The sequence below is a fragment of the Symphalangus syndactylus genome, chromosome 8 (genome assembly GCF_028878055.3).
Source record: "Symphalangus syndactylus isolate Jambi chromosome 8, NHGRI_mSymSyn1-v2.1_pri, whole genome shotgun sequence".
Taxonomy (NCBI): domain Eukaryota; kingdom Metazoa; phylum Chordata; class Mammalia; order Primates; family Hylobatidae; genus Symphalangus; species Symphalangus syndactylus.
Genome location: NC_072430.2, coordinates 94,418,288 through 94,441,243, shown reverse-complemented (window position 1 = coordinate 94,441,243; position 22,956 = coordinate 94,418,288). Strand labels below are relative to the sequence as shown.

The following is a 22,956-nucleotide window of genomic DNA, read 5'->3' as shown; positions in this document are numbered from 1 at the left end:
GGTTGGGGTGGGGAAGGCAGGGGTAGGCAGAGAATGTCTGGAAAATCGTGACAGGAAACTTTTTGGGGTGATGACAATGGTTTATATCTCAGGAATTTTGGTTACACAAGTGTATACATTTGTCAAACTCAGTGAATGTACACTTAAGATTTGTGCATTTCATTGTATGTAAATTTTGTCTCAAAAGGGAAAATATGTAAACAAATATTTAACTCTAGATAATAAGACACATGCCATATTTTGGGAGAAGTAAAACGATGCCTGTAATTAACTTTGAAATGCATTTAAAAATAAGGTATTTGGGATAAGGAATAAAGCAAGATAAAATGTAAATCCAAGTAGAATCTATGTGGTGAGCACATAGGTGTTTGCTTTAAATTTTTATAATTTTGCTATATGTTTGAAAATCTTCAAAATAGAATGTTAAGATAATTTTTTTAAAAGGACTAAGGTTTCTAGAGCTGGAAGCCAGAAGACGATAGCATCATTAGAAGAAATAGAGAATTTAGGAATAGGAAGGACAGCTTGGTGGAAGGTGTGGCATAACTGACAGGTCTTGATACCTAGGAGGTCCTAAGTAATTTATGCACATATTGTGTCCAGAATTGGTGGGTTCTTGGTCTCACTGACTTCAAGAATGAAGCCACGGACCCTCGCGGTGAGTGTTACAGTTCTTAAAGGCGGCCTGTCCAGAGTTTGTTCCTTCTGATGTTCGGATGTGTTCGGACTTTCTTTCTTCTGGTGGGTTCGTGGTCTCGCTGGCTCAGGAGTGAAGCTGCAGACCTTCGCAGTGAGTGTTACAGTTCTTAGGGCGGCGCGTCTAGAGTTGTTCGTTCTTCTCGGTGGGCTCGTGGGCTTGTGGGCTCGCTGGCTTCAGGAGTAAAGCTGCAGACCTTCGCGGTGAGTGTTACAGCTCATAAAAGCAGCGTGGACCCAAAGAGTGAGCAGTAGCAAGATTTATTGCAAACAGTGAAAGAACAAAGCTTCCACAGTGTGGAAGGGGACCCCAGCGGGTTGCCACTGCTGGCTCGGGCAGCCTGCTTTTATTCTCGTATCTGGCCCCACCCACGTCCTGCTGATTGGTAGAGCCCAGTGGTCTGTTTTGACAGGGTGCTGATTGGTGCGTTTACAATCCCTGAGCTAGACACAAAGGTTCTCCACATCCCCATCAGATCAGTTACATAAAGAGTATGGACACAAAGGTTCTCCAAGGCCCCACCGGAGTAGCTAGATACAGAGTGTCGATTGGTGTATTCACAATCCTTGAGCTAGACATAAAGGTTCTCCAAGGCCCCACCAGAGCAGCTAGACACAGAGTGTTGATTGGTGCACTCACAAACCTCAAGCTAGACACAGGGTGCTGATTGGTGTATTTACAATCCCTGAGCTAGACATAAAGGTTCTCCACATCTTCACCAGACTCAGGAGCCCAGCTGGCTTCACCCAGTGGATCCCACACTGGGGCTGCAGGTGGAGCTGCCTGCCAGTCCCGGTGCCATGCGCCTGCACTCCACAGCCCTTGGGTGATCCATGGGACTGGGCGCTGTAGAGCAGGGGGCGGCGCTCGTCGGGGAGGCTCGGGCTGCACAGGAGCCCATGGAGGCGGGGGAAGGCTCAGGCATGGTGGGCTGCAGGTCCCAAGCCCTGTCCCGCGAGCTAAGGCCTGGTGAGAAATTGAGCGCAGCGCCGGTGGGCTGGCACTGCTGGGAGACCCAGTACACCCTCCGCAGCCGCTGGCCCAGGTGCTAAGCCCCTCATTGTCCGGGGCTGGCAGGGCCGGCCGGCTGCTCCAAGTGCGGGGCCTGCCAAGCCCACGCCCACCCGGAACTCCAGCTGGCTAGCAAGCACCTCTCCCTCCACACCTCCCTGCAAGCTGAGGGAGCTGGCTCTGGCCTTGGCCAGCCCAGAAAGGGGCTCCCACAGTGCAGCGGTGGGCTGAAGAGCTCCTCAAGTGCCGCCGAAGTGGGAGCCCAGGCAGAGGAGGCGCCCAGAGCGAGCGAGGGCTGTGAGGACTGCCAGCACGCTATCACCTCTCAATATTTCTGTCTATATTTCAATGGATCTTCACAAACACCTCTAGTCTTTAATCATCAGCACATCCATTTTCAGATGAGAAAATGGAGGTTCTGTAAAGCTATATAATTTGCTCAAGGTCATTAAACTATTAGTGTGCTAGGAGTAGGACTGATTACATAATTTGCTGGCCTAGTGTAAAATGAAAATTTGTGGTTCCCTGTTAAAAAATTATTAATAGCACAGCATTAAAACAAGCACAGGGCCCTTCTAACGATTAGGCCTCGTGAGACTCAGGTTTCAAACACATGAAGCTAGGGCGGCAAGGATTTGAATCTCAGTCTGTCTAACAGGAAAGCCCATGCTTTTTCCAGTAAACCATGCTAGGTCAGATGACTGGTTCATTTCTGTGCGCAGTGAATGAGGCATGATGGTGATGTCAGATGGTGATGTCCTGTAGCCAGTTAAAAACCAAATTGCAGGTAAGGAGTTCCTTCTGTGATGTCTGTTGTCTGTCCTCTTCTCAGTGGGCATTTGGTTATTACATTTGACCTAGGTTAGCAACGTAATTTTTGATCAAAGTCTCAACAGTGTATCTCTTTAAATATCAAGATACTAAGAATAACTCCTTTCATGAGTCCTCTCTGAAATTTGTCACCGGATTTCTTCTTTGTGATAAATGTGTCAATACTTAATAGTGGCGATGAAATGTCTTCTGCTAGACATCTGGGTGGATCTGGAAGCAGAGCAACGTTTTCCTCAATTTAACAGTGGATCCTAGTAGTTGAGTTAAATGTTGGTTTCATTTAAGAGTAAGCTACTTTCTGAATGTAATTATGCTTTCACTGATAACAGCAACTTTTACTTTAGTTGGGAAGACATATCTATTATCTCTTAATCAGACAACTCTTGTCTGTCTTTGAGGAAGAGTGGGGGATCTGTAACTTTTCCCAAGAAAACTGAAAATGTCTCAATCCTAATATTAAAAGAATTCGGCTGTATTGGGTTAGGAATGAATAAACTACACCGATGTCCTTTATCAAGTGTAATTCCTCTAGTTGATTCTCAAAGAATACTAAGTTTACGTTTTAATAAAAAATTACTAAAATTCCAGAACAGTCTCACATCAGTCCCTGCTGGTCAAATTGTCAGGCCAAGCCTAGACAACAGGTTGCGCTTTGGGCTAAGACAGCCTGTAGAGGGCAATCTCCTTTCCTGCGAATCCGCGCTAGTCCGCTCTATCCTCCCTCTCCCCGCTCCGCCTCAGCTCGCTCTCCGCCTTCTCCCTGGCCCCGTCCCAGATCCCAGGCCCACCCCGCACCGGTCCCATCTCCCTTCCTCTCCCTCAACTATTTCCTCCAGGCGTTGTTCTTGCCCCGCCCCCCCCTCCCCGCCGCGTAGCGGAAACGGTCGCTCTGGCTTCCTGGAGGACTTGTCATCTGTGCCCGGCGGCGCAGGAAGGTGGTGGGCGGGGCTCACGCGAGGCGCTGGAACGGTCCAGGCGATTCTCGCTGTGCTGCTTTAGCTTCGGAGTGTTTGGCGATGCGGCAGCGGGAGGTGTGGGGGCTCATGTCGAGGTAAGTGAGAGGGAGCGAGCGACCAAGGGCAGGCTCTTCAGCGGCACTCGCCACAGTCGGAAAAGGGCCGAGGGTGGAGACTGCTGGCCTCGAAGTTTCGAGTCACGCTCAGGTGCAGCTGTGAGACCCCAACCTTGGCCCTCCCCAGGCCCCAGACCCCGTCCCTGTCTTTCCTTTCTCCCTCTAGCATCTTCTTTGCAGCAGCACTTTGGTTTTCTGCCGCTCTGGCTCTTAATTCAGGCTTGGCCCCCCACGACTTTAATTCTTTTGGCCTCAGTTTCTTTCCTTTCTTCAAAGTTGGGTGCAGTTTGGGGACACGGAGGGATTTGACTTAGAGGAATTCTGCGGCATGTTTTGTGCAGCAGGCACACACAGGTGCTTTGCCAGTTGCTGCACCTCTCTGCCCGTGGTGTGATTTTATTCAGCTTTCTTGCATGGCTGCAGCGTCAGTATAGGCATTTGGAACTTTCAGGCTAGTGTTGAGGGACAATTTAACGTGGCATGGGGGAGCATGTTTGCAAACATTGTTTAACTTTTCGAAAGTACCCCTCACTGCGCTTTGAGCTCAGCCTAGGAAATCTGGTAGCCATCATCTTTAGGAAATTAGGCTGCATGCGTCTTAAACAGCCCACTGCCTGGCCCTGTACTGTCATACCAGGTAGCAGCTGCGCCCACTTGAAGGGAGAACCATCCTTATTTCCTTAAAATAAGGACAACTTAAATTACTGGATTCTTTAAGCCTTAGAGTTTGCCTTCTGGGTTTCCTGAAAAGGGATGGAGGTGTTTCTTTGACTTAAGAAGAATAGTTTCAGGGGAAAGTATCTAGATGTCTAACACTGTATCCACAGACCTAATTCTCAGTAAATTTTTGTTATACATTGAAGAGTTGCTTTTCTGTTTGTTTTTTTTAATACCTTAAAATTAGTTGTCCTTGCACCAGCTCATGGAGAGATTGAGTAAATACTAAGAAAATCAGTACACGTAATCGTTACTGCCGATTTTTCAGTGTTGTCAGCAAATAGAGAAACAAACTGGAAAGACCTGTTTGTTAAAGTTAACTGACTTAGGAAAGGATCTGTCATTTGCACAGTTCAGCTTGGTTTGATCAATCGTTTGCACAATTCTTCCACTCCACGTTCCAAGATGCAGACTCTGTAGGTGAGGCCAGGACCATTTTGGGGGCTTTGATCTGAGATGCCTTTTTCCAGACTCAACCCTGGAGTGGGTATTATCCTAGAAAGCAGAGGCCAAGGTGGTCCAGTCCACAATAGCCTAACCCACAAGTGTGTAAGGGAATAGGGTGCCACGGAAAGTGTTTCTGAGAGGAAAAAAGGCCTTGGGCCATGGTTGACAGTGTTGGGCAGCCCCACTTGAACTCTGGCCTCCCTTGGCTTCTTCGGTACTGGCCTACTTTTCTAATGCCACTCTCCACCGCCTCTCCTCTTACCCCAGTGCCAGTTTAGCTCTTGGACTTTTTTTTTTTTTTGGTTCCCTAATCATCTCTCTTAGGGTAACTCAAATTTTTGTCTAACCTGACTTGCCCTGAGCTCTAGTGCTGGTCACAACCCTCTGAATGTCTGAGTTGCACCTCATATATAGATTTGCACTTAAGGGCTAGGCGCGGGAGCTCACGCCTGTAATCCCAGCGCTTTGGGAGGCCGAGGCAGGCATATATCATCTGAGGTCAGGAGTTCAAGACCAGGCTGGCCGAAATAGTGAAACCTCGTCTCTACTAAAAATACAAAAAAATTAACCGGGCGTGGTGGCAGGGGCCTGTAATCCCAGCTACTTGGGAGGCTGAGGCAGGAGAATTATTGGAACCTGGGAGGCAGAGGTTGCAGTGAGCCAAGATCGCACCACTGCACTACAGCCTGGGCGACAGAGTGAGACTCCGTCTCAAAAAAAAAAAAAAAAGGAAAAATAAATTTGCATATAAATATAACCCTTACTCTTTATCTCTCTTGGCACTATCATTCTTCTAGATTCTCAAAGTTACCTAAGTTCTCCCGCACTCCCAAACCTTAACCTCTTCCTGTGGATTCAAGTTTCAACAGTAGTCTCAAAGTTATCACTTTTTCCTCTTCCCAGTGTGAATTGTTTCTGTACAAGATTGCCAGGTTAATCTTGCTAAGGTTTTACTTCAGTGCCTGCCGTTATTCGCAGAAGCTCACAGAGGTGCCCTTCTGCTTATGCAATTAAATACAATTTTACCAGCCTGGATTTCACAGATTTGGCTGTGGTATATTCATGGATGAATAATTACCTACTGTTCTGTTCTACTTCCTGGGAAGCACAGTTCTAGGCATTTCTATTGTCCTGTAGCCACTCTGGACTACTTGGTGTTCCTACTGTTCCTTATGTAGGCCCTTGGAGTCTGAAAGGAGAGCAGATAGGAAACAAATAGTTAGACAAAAGTAATTTTTGATTACCAATTCTGGTAAGTGTCTTAAGGGACAAGTACAGTTATGAGAGCCAGATTTAGATAGGGAGAGGGAGTCAGGAAGCCTCATCAGAGAGGTTGCTCTTCGCTGGGTGTGGTGGTTCATGCCTGTAATCCTAGCACTTTGAGAGGCCAACGTCGGAGTTCAAGACAATCCTGGGCAACATAGCAAGACCCCGTTTCTACAAAAAATAAGGAATGAAAAAACTAGCTGGGTATGGTGGCATATGCCTATCCTTCCAGCTTGGGAGGCTGAGGTGGGAGGATCACTTGAGCCTCAGAGTTCAAGTTTACAGTGAACTATGATTGTGCCACTGCCCTCCAGCCTGGGCAACATGGAAAAACCTAGTCTCTAAAAAATAGAGATAACAGGAAGAGGTTACTTTTTAAGTTGTTAATAGGCCTCATTGCCTTTTCCATCTGCTGTATACTCTGCTGAAGTACATTGTTTTGGTTCTTACTCTTTGCCTCTCTTCTAGTTCTACTTAGTTGTTTCTTAGTTGATGAAAGGCTCAATCTTTGATTCTCTGTTAGGTGTTTTCTGTGTTAGGAATCATGAGCCTGAATGCAGAGGCCTTCTGAGAAGGAAGCATTGAAAGATGCTGGCTAGATGGCAGCGTGGGGGACTGGTGAGCTGGAGAGAGTGCTCTAGAGAGGAGGCAGCTTCTCAGCCCCAGGCATTGTTGCTCTTATAGAATATAGACCCAGGGTTTCCATTACTACTGATTTTTCTGGAAAAGCTGGAAAAACTGCATTTTTACGTGAAATCTCTTGATTTTTAAATGTTAGTAGTTTTTTCTTTTTTTCTTTTTCTTCTTTTTAATCTCTACCATTCCATCCAGATAATGTTAGTAGTTTTAAAACACTGCTGGGCTGGGCATGGTGACTCAAGCCTGTAATGCCAGCACTTTGGGCGGCTGAGGCTGGAGGATCACAGCCCATGAATTTGAGACCAGCCTGGGCAACATAGACTGTGTCTCTACAAAAAATTTAAAAATTAGCCAGGTGTGGTGGTGTGTGCCTGTAGTCTTAGCTGTTCAGGAGGCTTGAGTCCAGGAGCTTGAGGTTGCAGTGAGCCCGTGTATCGTACCACTGCACTCCAGCCTGGGTGACAGTGAGACCCTGTCTCTAAAAATAAATAAATAAATAGAATACAGAAATAAAACGCTGTTGACCATTACCACAGTTGCAGTTGGCATCCTTCTGGCAATGAGTTTTCAACTGCAGCTTTCTCATTTATTCCTTACAGAAAGCTGAGAGATTCCAGTGTGTCAGTGATTGTACATGCATGTGGCATAAGACATACCTTTAGTTCTAGCTTTGCTTTCAAGTTCGAGTCTCTTTCTTCTGTTGACTATTTCTGCTTATGTCAGTTCAAACTCAAATTCAAAATTGAATTTATATTTCATCCTGCAAACCAGCTAGCTTCTTTCCCTGTCTTTTCTATATTCTCCTAGTTGTCCTGGCTTGAAATCTTAAAGCCGTTTCTGACATTCTTTTCCATTGAGTTTTACTTTATAAAAACTCTTAATAATATCACTCCTTTCTGTTTCCACAGCTGCTGTTCTTCATCACCCCATGCCTAAATTATTGGCCTCCTGGACTTGGTTTTCTGCTCTGTTCACACCTTGCCCACTTCTGGGATAATAATTTTCACCAAGCACTACTTTGTGATGTCTTCTTCTTGCTTAATCAGTTTCATGTAGTTGTTTAATTTTGTGAGGCCGTGTTTGTTTTATTGGATAATTGCAAAAAGTTCCTGAGTGATAAAGTTCTCATCGAAGGCAGTTGTTTATTTAAACTTCACACATCATAACCACCTAGAGGGTTTGTTAAACACAGATTTCTGGGCCCCACAGTTTCTCATTCAGTAGGTCTGGGGTGAGGCAGAGAATTTCAGTTTCTAGTAAGTTTCCAGGGGATGTTGATGGTACTTGTCCAAGAACCATACTTTGAGAATAACTGTTCTAAAAGGCCAAGTTGACATCAGCTGAAGGAAATAAGCCTGATAAAGTTAATTAAGAAATTAGAAGTAGCATGCCGGGCACAGTGGCTCATGCCTGTAATTTCAGCACTTTGGGAGGCTGAGGCGGGCGGATCAAGAGGTCAGGAGATGATGACCATGCTGGCTAACATGGTGAAACCCCGTCTCTACTAAAGATACAAAAAATTAGCCGGGCATGGTGGCAGGCACCTGTAGTCCCAGCTACTCGGGAGGCTGAGGCAGGAGAATGGCGTGAACCCGGGAGGCAGAGCCTGCAGTGAGCTGAGATTGCACCACTGCACTCCAGCCTGGGCGACAGAGAGAGACTCAGGCTCAAAAAAAAAAAAAGTAGCAGAGATGTGCATGCCCTCTTCCTCTCCACCAGATGGCAGTTTTGGAGCCAATAGAAAGGAAAGATCATAAATTCAGAATTACTTGGGAACACTGAATTCTCAATTACATTTTGAGGTATAAAAGCTAATATCAAATTTTAAATGACAGCTGAATTTGAATTAGAATGAATGGGCTGGGTGCGGTGGCTCATGCCTGTCATCCCAGCACTTTGGGAGGCCGAGGCGGGCGGATCACCTGAGGTTGGGAGTTCAAGACTAGCCTGGCCAACATGGAGAAACCTCGTCTCAACTAAAAATACAAAAATAAGCCGGGCGAGATGACGCATGCCTGCAGTCCCAGCTACTCGGGAGGCTGAGGCAGGAGAATTGCTGTAACTTGGGAGGCAGAGGTTGCAATGTATCGAGATCGTGCCACTGCACTCCAGCCTGGGTGACACAGCAAGAGTCCGTCTCAAAACCAACCAACCAAATGAAGCAATATGATTATATAGTATTTGGCAAGGAATTTGGTTGTGTATATATATGTGTATATATATATATATTTTTGTAGTAATTGGTTCACAGATTTTTGTGACCTATAAATATTGTGTACAGTGGCTTTGTTTGATAGGTTTACATTAACTTTCTTTGAGTTAAATAAAATTCTGTCTTATATATAAAACTGGGACTTGGAGTTAGTCCTGCGTTCTCTTTGTTTACTTGTTAAAACACTGTAATTAGTACTTAAACTGTTACATAAGAGTTGCAAATCTGGCAACACCCTCTTGAACCTTGAACCTACGTTTGGTTACTGGCCTCATTAAGGAATACAGAATTATTCTGGATTTTTATACTTAAAATTTCCAAAAAGATAATATTGAGTCAAGTTGAAAACATTTTGGAAATGGTGTTTTAGGGTAGTGTAGTTCACACTTTAAAAGTAATTATGAAAACCTTATTTAGAAAGTATCCCTAAATAAGATACAATCTGTCACTTCAGTTTCATAATTATAAAGTGTTAGTGTTGATTTTTAATGACTCCAGAGTTTGATTTAAGTGGTCTTGGGTGTGACCTGGGCTTTGGGATTTTTAGCAGTCTCCAGGTGATTTTTTTTTTTTTTTTTTTTTTTTTTTGAGACAGAGTCTCGCTCTTGTCGCCCAGGCTGGAGTGCAGTGGCACAATCTCGGCTCACTGCAGCCTCTGTGTTAGAAATACCAAAATTGTTAGATAATTGGTGCTGTGAAGAAAAGTCAGCATGGAGACAAAAGATTTATCAGCAAGGCCATTTTTGCTTTCTGCAGAAAGGGTGCTCAATTGCAGATGGAATGATGGCGAGAGCACACTTGACAAAGGAAAAGCAGACATATTTATCCTTTACGCATTTGGGTCGTCCTTACTGCTGTGTCCTGCATCCATTGGCTGGAGTGGGACCTCACACTCTTAAACTGATACCCAATGTGCTAATAGCCTAAATAGGTAAGTGCAGGGAAGAACAAAGAAGTTGCTTACGAAAGGTTTAAAGAACCAATAACTTTTAAATAAGGAAGGGGCGTAGGCTGTGAGCTGAAACATGCCTGTGAGCACATCCAATAGTTATGTAGAATAGGGCTTATCAAAGAGTTATTAGCACAAAGCAAGGAGACATGAAGAAAGTTAGTCTTTAAAAGACATTATTATTTCTAACACTTATGATTTATTCTTTAACAAGAAGAAAAACTTTGAAGAGGAAACTTTTTACTTTCTACACTCTGCCTCCCAGGTTCAAGCTATTCTCCTGCCTCAGCCTCCTGAGTAGCTGGGATTACAGGCACCTGCCACCGTGCCTGGCTAGTTTTTGTACTTTTAGTAGAGATGGGGTTTCGCCTTGTTGGCCAGGCTGGTCTGGAACTCCTGACCTCAGGTGATCTGCCTGCCTTGGCCTCCCAAAGTGCTGGGATTACAGGCATGAGCCACCATGCCCAGCCGAGTCTCCAGGTGATTCTAATGTACAGACCAGTCTTGGAATCACTGGGCTACATTTTACTTGTGAGACAAATTCAAAAAATGCTAGTTCAGGAATGTGAACCATGACTGACTTAAACAAATAGGTCGTTTCTCTCTTTTGTATAGTATTACTCAATTTGAATGTAATATAAAAAAAGTAATATAAATTCTGAAAGGCAAGTTGGATTACAAATATTTTTATAAATTCAGTCATCCAAGTTGTGGTTACAAGTGGTAACTGGTGATATTGCCTTTTGTGAAACCTCAGGCTGTTGGTCTTCTTATAATCTCAGAGTTTCCTTGAAAAATTAACAGACTGTCAGTGTATCAGTTCCATTAGATAGTATATGTATCTGCACATGTGCACAGCCCGTATCAGGCTGCTGCAGCTACTGATTCTAGCTTTGACCTCTTTCCATAGACCTTAAATTTAGCTTCTTAAACAAAAAGCATGCATCTTAGTATATTCTAACTATAGTATTTTTATGTGCACATCTGTCATTACATTGTGGGTTTCTCAAGGGCAAGAGCTATGTCTTTTAGGAAATTTTTTAAAAAGCCCAAAGCGTAATGATACAACTTGATGAATTTTCACAAACCAAACGTACTCAAATCACCAGCACCTGGATCAAGAACCAAGCATTCCAGAGGCGCTCCTCGTGCCTCTCTCAATCACTGCCCTTCCCGGTGTTGCCTTTTACTTTCTTATTATAATTTACATAAGGCACTTGAGTACACTGTTGTGAAGTTTATAGCTTAGTGAACTTGTACATATACCTGCAGTCCTGTAATCAGCATCAGGATAGAGACAATTTCCAACATTCCATGTTTGTTCATGCCCCTTCCCAGGTGCCCCCACCCTCACCATTCTCATGTCCATTATTAGTGGTCACTTTGATCAAGCTGTGTCTCAGGCTTTGTATTTCTAGCCCAACAAGCACTTTTAAAACAGCAAACATAGAAGTGTGTTGTGTTTATTGTTTTGTAGCCTGCTCTCCTTTTGTGATTTGTCACTACTTTTCCATGTTAGTATTTTTAGTGGTTGTGTAATGGCTGTATTAATAGATGCAGTCTTTAAAATAATGCTCTATTCTTAGACATTTACTTTGTTTTCAGTTTTTCCATCATGTAAATAATGTGAACATATTTATCAATCAAACTTTGGTCATATTTCTGAGATTTCCCTAGTGCACATGCATGCGGAATTAGTGGATTGAAGGGTGTGAATCATTTTAAAGGCTGTGGATTTGTATTTCCAAACTGTTTACCAGAAAGGCAGTACCAATTTATACCTCTCTCTACAGTGTCTGAGAATGCTGTTTGTACTGCATCTTTAACAAACTTTTTTTCTTAAGATTAATGACTTTATTTTTTAGAGTAGTTTTAAGTTGATGGAAAAAATGACCTGCAAATTTGAGCAGAAAAGTTTGACAAATAATAAGGACATGTATCAACCATTACAGTATCATACAGATTAGTTTCACTGCCCTAAACATCTCCTGTGTTTCAACTGTTCATCCCTCCCTCCGTCCCCCAAACCCCTGGCAACCATTGATCTTTCTACTGATTTCATAATTTTGCCCTTTTCAGAATATCATACAGTTGAAATCAGAGTATGTAGCCTTTTCAGACTGGCTTCTTTTGCTTAGTAGTATGTATGCATTTAAGTTTCGTCCAATTTTTTTTGTGGCATAATAGCTCATTTCTTTTTTTCATGGCTGAATAATATTTTATGTGGTTGTATTGAAATTGGTTTGTCTTCCAACCATTGAAGAACATCTTGGTTACTTCCACATTTTGGCAGTTACGAATAAAGTTACCATAAAATTCATGTGCAAAGTGGCTGTACCATTTAATGTTCCTACCAGCAGTGAATGAGAGCTAAACTTTTTAAAACTTTTTGTTCTAATAATACCTTTTAGAAGAGGCTGAAACAAAAGGTGATATACTATTTGTCAACTGAGACATGACTACCCACATTACTGTTCTCATTGTATTCCACATTTGTTTCAGGTTTATTGCATTCAAAAGGACTAATACCATACTGCACCATTTGGTAAGTTTTGCGTTTGTTTTGCTGGCATTATTTGTATGTGTAACTTAAAATGTCATTGTTAGAGAAGTAGAGAAATACTGGTATGGCAGATTTCCTTGACCTTGGTACATCATGGTTCTCAACTGTAGCATAAAGACACGGCACACATACCTTGTAGGAGGTGGCATAAGATTATGGTTGGGGGTGGAGCCAAGATGGCCGAATAGGAACAGCTCCGGTCTCCAGCTCCCAGCCCCAGCGACACAGAAGACGGGTGATTTCTGCATTTCTGCTTGAGGTACCGGTTTCATCTCACTAGGGAGTGCCTAACAGTGGGTTCAGGACAGTCGGTGAAGCGCACTGTGCGCGAGCCGAAGCAGGGCGAGGCATTGCCTCACTCGGGAAGCGCAAGGGGTCAGGGAGTTCCCTTTCCTAGTCAAAGAAAGGGGAAACAGACGGCACCTGGAATATCGGGTCAGTCCCGTCCTAATACTGCGCTTTTCCAACGGGCCTGGAAAACGGCACACTAGGAGATTGTGTCCCGCACCTGGCTCGGAGGGTCCTATGCCCACAGAGTCTTGCTGATTGCTAGCACAGCAGTCTGAGATCAAGCTGCAAGGCGGCAACGAGGCTGGGGGAGGGGCGCCCGCCATTGCCCAGGCTTGCTTAGGTAAACAAAGCAGCCAGGAAGCTCGAACTGGGTGGAGCCCACCACAGCTCAAGGAGGCCTGCCTGCCTCTGTAGGCTCCACCTCTGGGGGCAGGGCACAGACAACCAAAAACTCAGCCAGAACCTCCACAGCCTTAAATGTCCCTGTCTGACTGACAGCTTTGAAGAGAGTAGTGGTTCTCCCAGCACGCAGCTGGAGATCTGAGAACGGACAGACTGCCTCCTAAAGTGGGTCCCTCACCCCTGAGCAGCCTAGCTGGGAGGCACCCCCCCAGTAGGGACAGACTGACACCTCATGCAACCGGGTACTCCTCTGAGACAAAACTTTCAGAGGAACTATCAGACAGCTGAATTTGTGGTCTCACGAAAATCCACTGTTCTGCAGCCACCGGTGCTGACACCCAGCCAAACAGGGTCTGGAGTGGACCTCTAGTAAACTCCAACAGACCTGCAGCTGAGGGTCTTGTTTGGTAGAAGGAAAATTAACAAACAGAAAGGACATCCACATCAAAAACCCATCTGTACATCACCATCATCGAAGACAAAAAGTAGACAAAACCACAAAGATGGGGAAAAAACAGACCAAAAAAACTGGAAACTCTAAAAAACAGAGCACCTCTCATCCTCCAAAGGAACGCAGTTCCTCACCAGCAACGGAACAAAGCTGGATGGAGGATGACTTTGATGAGTTGAGAGAAGAAGGCTTCAGACGATCAAACTACTCTGAGCTACGAGAGGAAATTCAAAACAATAGCAAAGAAGTTAAAAACTTTGAAAAAAAATTAGAAGAATGGATAACTAGAATAACCAATGGAGAGAAGGGCTTAAAGGAGATGATGGAGCTGAAAGCCAAGTTTCGAGAACTACGCGAAGAATGCAGAAGCCTCAGTAGCAGATGTGATCAACTGGAAGAAAGGGTATCGCTGATAGAAGATGAAATGAATGAAATGAAGAGAGAAGGGAAGTTTAGAGAAAAAAGAATAAAAAGAAATGAACAAAGCCTCCAAGAAATTTGGGACTATGTGAAAAGACCAAACCTACGTCTGATTGGTGTACCTGAAAATGATGGGGAGAATGGAACCAAGTTGGAAAACACTCTGCAAGATATTATCCAGGAGAACTTCCCCAATCTAGCAAGGCAGGCCAGCATTCAGATTCAGGAAATACAGAGAATGCCACAAAGATACTCCTCGAGAAGGGCAACTCCAAGACACATAATTGTCAGATTCACCAAAGTTGAAATGAAGGAAAAAATGTTAAGGGCAGCCAGAGAGAAAGGTCGGGTTACCCACAAAGGGAAGCCCATCAGACTAACAGCTGATCTCTCAGCAGAAACTCTACAAGCCAGAAGAGAGTGGGGGCCGATATTCAACATTCTTAAAGAAAAGAATTTTCAACCCAGAATTTCCTATCCCGCCAAACTAAGCTTCATAAGTGAAGGAGAAATAAAATACTTTACAGACAAGCAAACGCTGAGTGATTTTGTCACCACCAGGCCTGCCCTAAAAGAGCTCCTGAAGGAAGCACTAAACATGGAAAGGAACAACCGGTACCAGCCCCTGCAAAAACATGCCAAATTGTAAAGACCATCGAGGCTAGGAAGAAACTATAGCAACTAACGAGCAAAATAACCAACTAACATCATAATGACAGGATCAGATTCACACATAACAATATTCACGTTAAATGTAAATGGGCTAAATGCTCCAATCAAAAGACACAGACTGGCAAACTGGATAAGGAGTCAGGACCCATCAGTGTGCTGTATTCAGGAAACCCATCTCACGTGCAGAGACACACATAGACTCAAAATAAAGGGATGGAGGAAGATCTATCAAGCAACTGGAAAACAAAAAAAGGCAGGGGTTGCAATCCTAGTCTCTGATAAAATAGACTTTAAACCAACAAAGATCAAAAGAGACAAAGAAGGCCATTACATAATGGTAAAGGGATCAATTCAACAAGAAGAGCTAACTATCCTAAATATATATGCACCCAACACAGGAGCACCCAGATTCATAAAGCAAGTCCTCAGTGACCTACAAAGGGACTTAAACTCCCACACAATAATAATGGGAGATTTTAACACCCCACTGTCAGCATTAGACAGATCAACGAGACAGAAAGTTAACAAGGATATCCAGGAATTGAACTCAGCTCTACATAAAGTGGACCTAATAGACATCTACAGAACTCTCCACCCCAAATCAACAGAATATATATTTTTTTCAGCACCACACCGCACCTATTCCAAAATTGACCACATAGTTGGAAGTAAAGCTCTTCTCAGCAAATGTAAAAGAACAGAGATTATAACAAACTGTCTCTCAGACCACAGTGCAATCAAACTAGAACTCAGGATTAAGAAACTCAGTCAAAACCGCTCAACTACATGGAAACTGAACAACCTGCTCCTGAATGACTATTGGGTACATAATGAAATGAAGGCAGAAATAAAGATGTTCTTTGAAACCAACGAGAACAAAGACACAACATACCAGAATCTCTGGGACACGTTCAAAGCAGTGTGTAGGGGGAAATTTATAGCACTAAATGCCCACAAGAGAAAGCAGGAAAGATCCAAAATTGACACCCTAACATCACAATTAAAAGAACTAGAAAAGCAAGAGCAAACACATTCAAAAGCTAGCAGAAGGCTAGAAATAACTAAAATCAGAGCAGAACTGAAGGAAATAGAGACACAAAAAACCCTTCAAAAAATTAATGAATCCAGGAGCTGGTTTTTTGAAAAGATCAACAAAATTGATGGACTGCTAGCAAGACTAATAAAGAAGAAAAGAGAGAAGAATCAAATAGATGCAATAAAAAACGAAAAAGGGGATATCACCACCGATCCCACAGAAATACAATCTACCATCAGAGAATACTACAAACACCTCTATGCAAATAAACTAGAAAATCTAGAAGAAATGGATAAATTCCTCGACAAATACACCCTCCCAAGACTAAACTAGGAAGAAGTTGAATCTCTGAATAGACCAATAACAGGTTCTGAAATTGTGGCAATAATCAATAGCTTACCAACCAAAAAGAGTCCAGGACCTGATGGATTCACAGCTGAATTCTACCAGAGGTACAAGGAGGAACTGGTACCATTCCTTCTGAAACTATTCCAATCGATAGAAAAAGAGGGAATCCTCCCTAACACATTTTACGAAGCCAGCATCGTCCTGATACCAAAACCTGGCAGAGACTTAACCAAAAAAGAGAATTTCAGACCAATATCCTTGATGAACATTGATGCAAAAATCCTCAATAAAATACTGGCAAACAGAATCCAGCAGCACATCAAAAAGCTTATCCACCATGATCAAGTGGGCTTCATCCCTGGGATGCAAGGCTGGTTCAACATACGCAAATCAATAAATGTAATCCAGCATATAAACAGAACCAAAGACAAAAACCACATGATTATCTCAATAGATGCAGAAAAGGCCTTTGACAAAATTCAACAACCCTTCATGGTAAAAACTCTCAATAAATTAGGTATTGATGGGACGTATCTCAAAATAATAAGAGCTATCTACGACAAACCCACAGCCAATATCATACTGAATGGGCAAAAACTGGAAGCATTCCCTCTGAAAACTGGCACAAGACAGGGATGCCCTCTCTCACCACTCTTATTCAACATAGTGCTGGAAGTTCTGGCCAGAGCAATCAGGCAGGAGAAGGAAATAAAGGGTATTCAATTAGGAAAAGAGGAAGTCAAATTGTCCCTGTTTGCAGATGACATGATTGTATATCTAGAAAACCCCATTGTCTCAGCCCAAAATCTCCTTAAGCTGATTAGCAACTTCAGCAAAGTCTCAGGATACAAAATTAATGTACAAAAATCAGAAGCATTCTTGTACACCAATAACAGACAAACAGAGAGCCAAATCATGAGTGAACTCCCATTCACAATTGCTTCAAAGAGAATAAAATACCTAGGAATCCAACTTACAAGGGATGTGAAGGACCTCTTCAAGGAGAACTACAAACCACTGCTCAATGAAATAAAAGGATACAAACAAATGGAAGAACATTCCATGCTCATGGGTTGGAAGAATCAACATCGTGAAAATGGCCATACTGCCCAAGGTAATTTATAGATTCAATGCCATCCCCATCAAGCTACCAATGACTTTCTTCATAGAATTGGAAAAAACTACTTTAAAGTTCATATGGAACCAAAAAAGAGCCCGCATCGCCAAGTCAATCCTAAGCCAAAAGAACAAAGCTGGAGGCATCACGCTACCTGACTTTAAACTATACTACAAGGCTACAGTAACCAAAACAGCATGGTACTGGTACCACAACAGAGACATAGATCAATGGAACAGAACAGAGCCCTCAGAAATGATGCTGCATAGCTACAACTATCTGATCTTTGACAAACCTGACAAAAACAAGAAATGGGGAAAGGATTCCCTATTTAATAAATGGTGCTGGGAAAACTGGCTAGCCATATGTAGAAAGCTGCAACTGGATCCCTTCCTTACACTTTATACAAAAATTAATTCAAGATGGATTAAAGACTTATATGTTAGACCTAAAACCATTAAAATCCTGCAAGAAAACCTAGGCAATACCATTCAGGTCATAGGTGTGGGCAAGGACTTCATGTCTAAAACACCAAAAGCAATGGCAACAAAAGCCAAAATCGACAAATGGGATCTCATTAAACTAAAGAGCTTCTGCACAGCAAAAGAAACTATCATCAGAGTGAACAGGCAACCTACACAATGGGAGAAAATTTTTGCAACCTACTCATCTGACAAAGGGCTAATATCCAGAATCTACAATGAACTCAAACAAATTTACAAGAAAAAAACAAACAACCCCATCAAAAAGTGGGCAGAGGACATGAACAGACACTTCTCAAAAGAAGACATTTATGCAGCCAAAAAACACATGAAGAAATGCTCCTCATCACTGGCCATCAGAGAAATGCAAATCAAAACCACAGTGAGATACCATCTCACACCAGTTAGAATGGCCATCATTAAAAAATCAGGAAACAACAGGTGCTGGAGAGGATGTGGAGAAATAGGAACACTTTTACACTGTTGGTGGGACTGTAAACTAGTTCAACCATTGTGGAAGTCAGTGTGGCGATTCCTCAGGGATCTCGAACTAGAAATACCATTTGACCCAGCCATCCCATTACTGGGTATATACCCAAAGGACTATAAATCATGCTGCTATAAAGACACATGCACACGTATGTTTATTGCGGCACTATTCACAATAGCAAAGAGTTGGAACCAACCCAAATGTCCAACAACGATAGACTGGATTAAGAAAATGTGGCACATATACACCATGGAATACTATGCAGCCATAAAAAATGATGAGTTCGTGTCCTTTGTAGGGACATGGATGAAACTGGAAAACATCATTCTCAGTAAACTATCGCAAGGACAAAAAACCAAACACCGCATGTTCTCACTCATAGGTGGGAATTGAACAATGAGAACTCATGGACACAGGAAGGGGAACATCACGCTCCGGGGACTGTTGTGGGGTGGGGGGAGGGGGGAGGGACAGCATTAGGAGATACACCTAATGCTAAATGACGAGTTAATGGGTGCAGGAAATCAACATGGCACATGGATACATATGTAACAAACCTGCACATTGTGCACATGTACCCTAAAACCCTAAAGTATAATAAAAAAAAAAAAAAAAAAAAAAAAAAGATTATGATTAAAACCATGGTTCTTACAAGTCAGAATGCCTGGGTTTAAATAATGGGTTCACTACTTAATCTTGGGTGGATTACTTGGTCTCTTACAGCTTCCCTTTTGATATATATAAAGTGAGAAAAATAATAGTATCTACCTTAGAGTGCTTATAAATGATAAATAAGATAATTGTATTAATCAGGGTTCTCTAGAAGGACAGAACTTATAGGACGTATGTATATATGAAAGGGAGTTTATTAAGGAGAATTGACTCACATGATCACAAGATAAAGTCCCATGATAGGCCGTCCGCAAATTGAGGAGCAAGGAAGCCAGTGATGGATCAGTCTGAGTCCCAAAACCTCACAAGTTGGGAAGCTGACAGTGCAGCCTCCAGTCTGTGGCCAAAGGCCCAAGAGCCTCTGGCAAACCACTGGTATAAGTCCAAGAGTCCAAAAGCTGAAGAACTTGGAGGCTGATGTTCGAAGGCAGGAAGCATCCAGTGCCAGAGAAAGATGAAGGCTGGAAAACTCAGCAAGTCAAGTCCTTCCAACTTCTGCCTGCTTTTATCCTAGCCACTCTGGAAGCTGATTAGATGGTGCCCACTCAGACTGAGGGTGGATCTGCCTCTCCCAGTCCACTGACTCAAATGTTAATCTCCTTTGGCAATACCTGCACAGACATACCCAGGAAAAATACTTTTCATCCTTCAGTCAGGTTGACACTCAATATTAACCATCACAATAATGCATTAAAAAATCTAGCATAGTCTTTGGGAGGCCGAAGTGGGTGGATCATGAGGTCAGGAGATCGAGACCATCCTGGCTAACATGGTGAAACCCCGTCTCTGCTAAAAAAAATACAAAAATTAGCCGGGCATGGTGGCGGGCACCTGTAGTCCCAGCTACTCAGGAGGCTGAGGCAGGAGAATGGCGTGAACCCGGGAGGCAGAGCTTGCAGTGAGCCAAGATGCACCACTGTATTCCACCCTGGGCGACAGAGTGAGACTCTGTCTTAAAAAAAAAAAAAAAAAAAAAAAATCTAGCATAGTGCATGGCATATGACAGTCGTTTTATACATGTTAGCTATTACTGTAATGGTACCCTTGCAAAGTTACATATCCAAAGTTTATCAGATTGTAAGGAAGAAATAAATTTTATTCACTTTTATATCTCTTATAGAGGCTGGCAAGTAAATTGCACATCAAAATAAAAAGTCATCTGATATCACTGTATTCTAGGTGGTATTGTAAGTACTTGTCATGTATTATCTCAGTTAATTCTCACGATAGTCCTCTGGGGTACATACTACAGATCTCTTATTTGCAATTCTAAAACCTCAAAATCAAAAGTTTTTTGTTAGTTTGTGGTAAATGCACTGGCAAAATCTGACCTGGACGTACTTGAAGCTCTTTTAGTTTTTATCCTAACTAGCGTGAACACTTACGGTTTGCTGCATAAATATAAAAACCCTTTATTACTATGTAATCAAGTATTATAAGGACCTAGACTTGGGATGTTTTATAAAGTATTTAGTATGTACTGTTTTCCAAAATCTAGAAAATTTTAGGAATTAAAGGATTGTAGCCTTATCTCTATATAACAGGGCAGAAATTGAGGGACAGAGAGTCTAAGTAATATGCTGAAATGTCACACAGCTAGTAATTACGAGGTGTGATTTAAATCCTGGCTATCTGTCTTCATAGATTTACTTTGTATGCTCTATAGCCTCTGACAGAGTGGGCACTATGTAACTACTACAACTCTGTTAAGCCTAAGTGGAGATGGGGATACGAAGCCTGGCATACCCTTCCTAACTGTGTTAGTCCATTTTCTGTTGCTTATAACAGAATACCTAAAACTGAGGAATTTGTAAAGAAAAGGAATTTATTTCTTATAGTTACGGAGGTTGAGAAGTCCAAGGTCAAGGTGCTGCATCTGGTGTGGGCCATTTTGCGGGTAGGACCTCTCTGTAGAGTCCTAAGGTGGTACAGGACATCATGTGGCAAGGAGGCTAAGCGTGCTAGCTCAGGTCTGCCTCTTCCTCTTATAAACCTATAGTCTTACTCCCATAGTAACCCATTGGTTCATTAACTCATTAATCCATTAACCCATTAATTTATGAATGGGTTAATCCATTCATGTGAGCAGAACTGTCATGCCCAATCACCTCTTAAAGGACTCACCTCTTAGTATTGCCACATTGTGGATTAAATTTCAACAGGAGTTTTGGAGGGGGCAAATATTCGAACCATAGCACTACCCTTACTTATTTTATTCAGCTGTTATACATGGAGGTTGAGGAGTTTCCTAGAAAAAAAACTAGGAGCAGTGTCAGTGACTCAGACATAAGTACATAGGTGGAATGGGAAGACATGACAGAATCCAGATCATATGGGGACTATGGTGACATGGGGCAGAAGACACCCGGAAGGAAGTTAAAGACTCTCAGGGCCTGGGGGTTGAATAATTCTGAATCTCAGTGTTTGCTTTTATGAGTGCCTCAGGGGTAGAGAAGATGTATCCCAAGCAATTCTTCTGTGGCCTTTCTGAGAGAGAGAGAGAGAGATCCTTTTTATTTCATGGTGGAGTGATGGAAGTATGCCATTGATGGCAGTATTGCAGGCAGAGTTATGAGAAGTGGACAGGATTATTTAGTGTTAATATTGTGACATTCATGGTGACCTTTTCAAGATAGAAGGTAGGGAATAGAACCCAGAAGGGAGGACAGAATTCTGCATTTCTGCATATAAGGTTTGTCAAGCTAATGAAAGCCAGTGGAACCTGTCAGTGAGGCCTTATTTGTATCTGTAGACTAATTTGGACATATTCTTACTACGAAAATATTCAGGGAAATTTTTTTTTCTTCTTTCTCCATAATCTGTTTTAAACTCTTTTTTTGTTTGTTATTGAGACAAGGTCTTGCTGTGTTGCTCAGGCTGGAGTGTAGTGACACTAGCTTACTGTAGCCTCGAACTCCTAGGCGCAGGTGCTCCTCCTGCCTTAGCCTCCCGAGTAGCTAGGACTACAGGTATGGACCACCAACCCCAGCTAATTTTTAAATTTTTTGTAGAGATGTGGTTTCTGTGTTGCCCAGGCTGGCCTTGAACTCCTGGGCACAAATGATCTTCCTGCCTTGGCCCCTCAATGTGCTAGAATGATAGGTGTGAGCCACCATGCTGGCCTATTTTAAATTCTTAAACAGCATTTTAATTTAATGTGCAAAAGCTCATTTAATTTTGACCTGGATATGGAGAAAACTTCTATTTTCATTTTCTTTTTTTCCTTTTAGAGAGTAGTTCTATTCAGTATTGAGGGTATAGTGTTTGGAGTGCATAAAATGATACTGTGCATATCATTTTCATGACAGCACACATGTTCTTATTATGTACGTCCAGATGGTGTCCTAGAATTATTAATAGCCCTTTTAATCCTATATCTGAATCTCTTCCTCCACATCTAGATTCCTAGTTCCCAAGAATATAGTAGATGATAGTGTTTTAGTCCATTTGAGCTGCTGTAACAAAACTGTAAACTGGGTAGCTTATAAAAAACAAAATTTATTTCTCATGGTTCTGGAGGCTGGGGAGTTCAAGATCAAGGGGCCAGCGGATTTGATGTCTGGTGATGGCCAGCCTCCTGGTTCATAGCCTTGTTGGCCATCTTCTCTCTGTGTCCTCTTGTGGTAGAAGGGGTGAAGAAGCTCTCCAGGGTTTCTTTTATAAGGGTGTTAATCTCATTCATGAGGGCTGACATGACCTAATCACCTCTCAAAGGTCCTACCTCTTATGCCATCACCTTGGAGGTTAGGATTTCAACATACAAATTTTGGAGGGATGCAAGCATTCACTCTGTAGTACTATACAAGCTAATAATTAGCTTGTTAATATTTCATGGATGCTGGCAGCAGACGTGACACTCTTGGATAAGAAAAAAATAGAATTTTTTATGAGTGGCACAGTGAGCAACACTGAGCAAGGTTTCTCTTGCTCAAGCCTCAGGGGAGTGATACAGAGGACCCATATGAGTGCCTGCATATGCAGTATATTGCCTGACAGTACAACTGTCATGCAATTTGGGAAACCTTCTGGTTTTAGCAAGCTGTAAGTAAGTCTGCTGTCTGTCCCAGAGGAAGACATTACCTTCTTCTTCATGGTGGCTCACAGTGAAGACCTTCTTCTTCATGGGTGTCTACAGCAAAAGACCGTCTTCTTCATGGTGGCTACCTTGAAA

The 22,956-nt window shown here is 42.7% G+C and overlaps 1 protein-coding gene and 1 long non-coding RNA gene across 4 annotated transcripts in view; one reads left to right on the top strand and one right to left on the bottom strand.

Annotated features, from left to right (window-relative positions):
- Positions 1-70: 70 nt before the first annotated feature.
- The window catches only part of HIBCH (3-hydroxyisobutyryl-CoA hydrolase), a 126,808-nt gene continuing 103,922 nt past the window's right edge, over positions 71-22,956 (top strand). Inside the window, exons 1-2 of one of the 2 annotated variants that reach the window (XM_063645644.1) lie at positions 71-3,590; positions 12,344-12,386. In XM_063645644.1, coding sequence (XP_063501714.1) covers positions 3,556-3,590; positions 12,344-12,386 — 78 coding nt within the window. In that variant the 5' untranslated portion in view covers positions 71-3,555. The remainder of the gene's footprint in view (positions 3,591-12,343; positions 12,387-22,956) is intronic. The other variant, XM_063645645.1, reaches the window with a different exon arrangement.
- Positions 5,742-22,950, bottom strand: LOC129488179 (uncharacterized). Of its 2 annotated transcripts, XR_010122395.1 has the most exons (3): positions 22,866-22,950; positions 19,001-19,396; positions 5,742-5,964 (listed from the first exon to the last, which is right to left on the bottom strand). It is a non-coding gene; the product is annotated as an uncharacterized lncRNA (long non-coding RNA). The 2 variants fall into 2 exon arrangements; XR_008659604.1 differs by lacking the exon at positions 5,742-5,964 and having other exon boundaries at positions 18,962-19,396.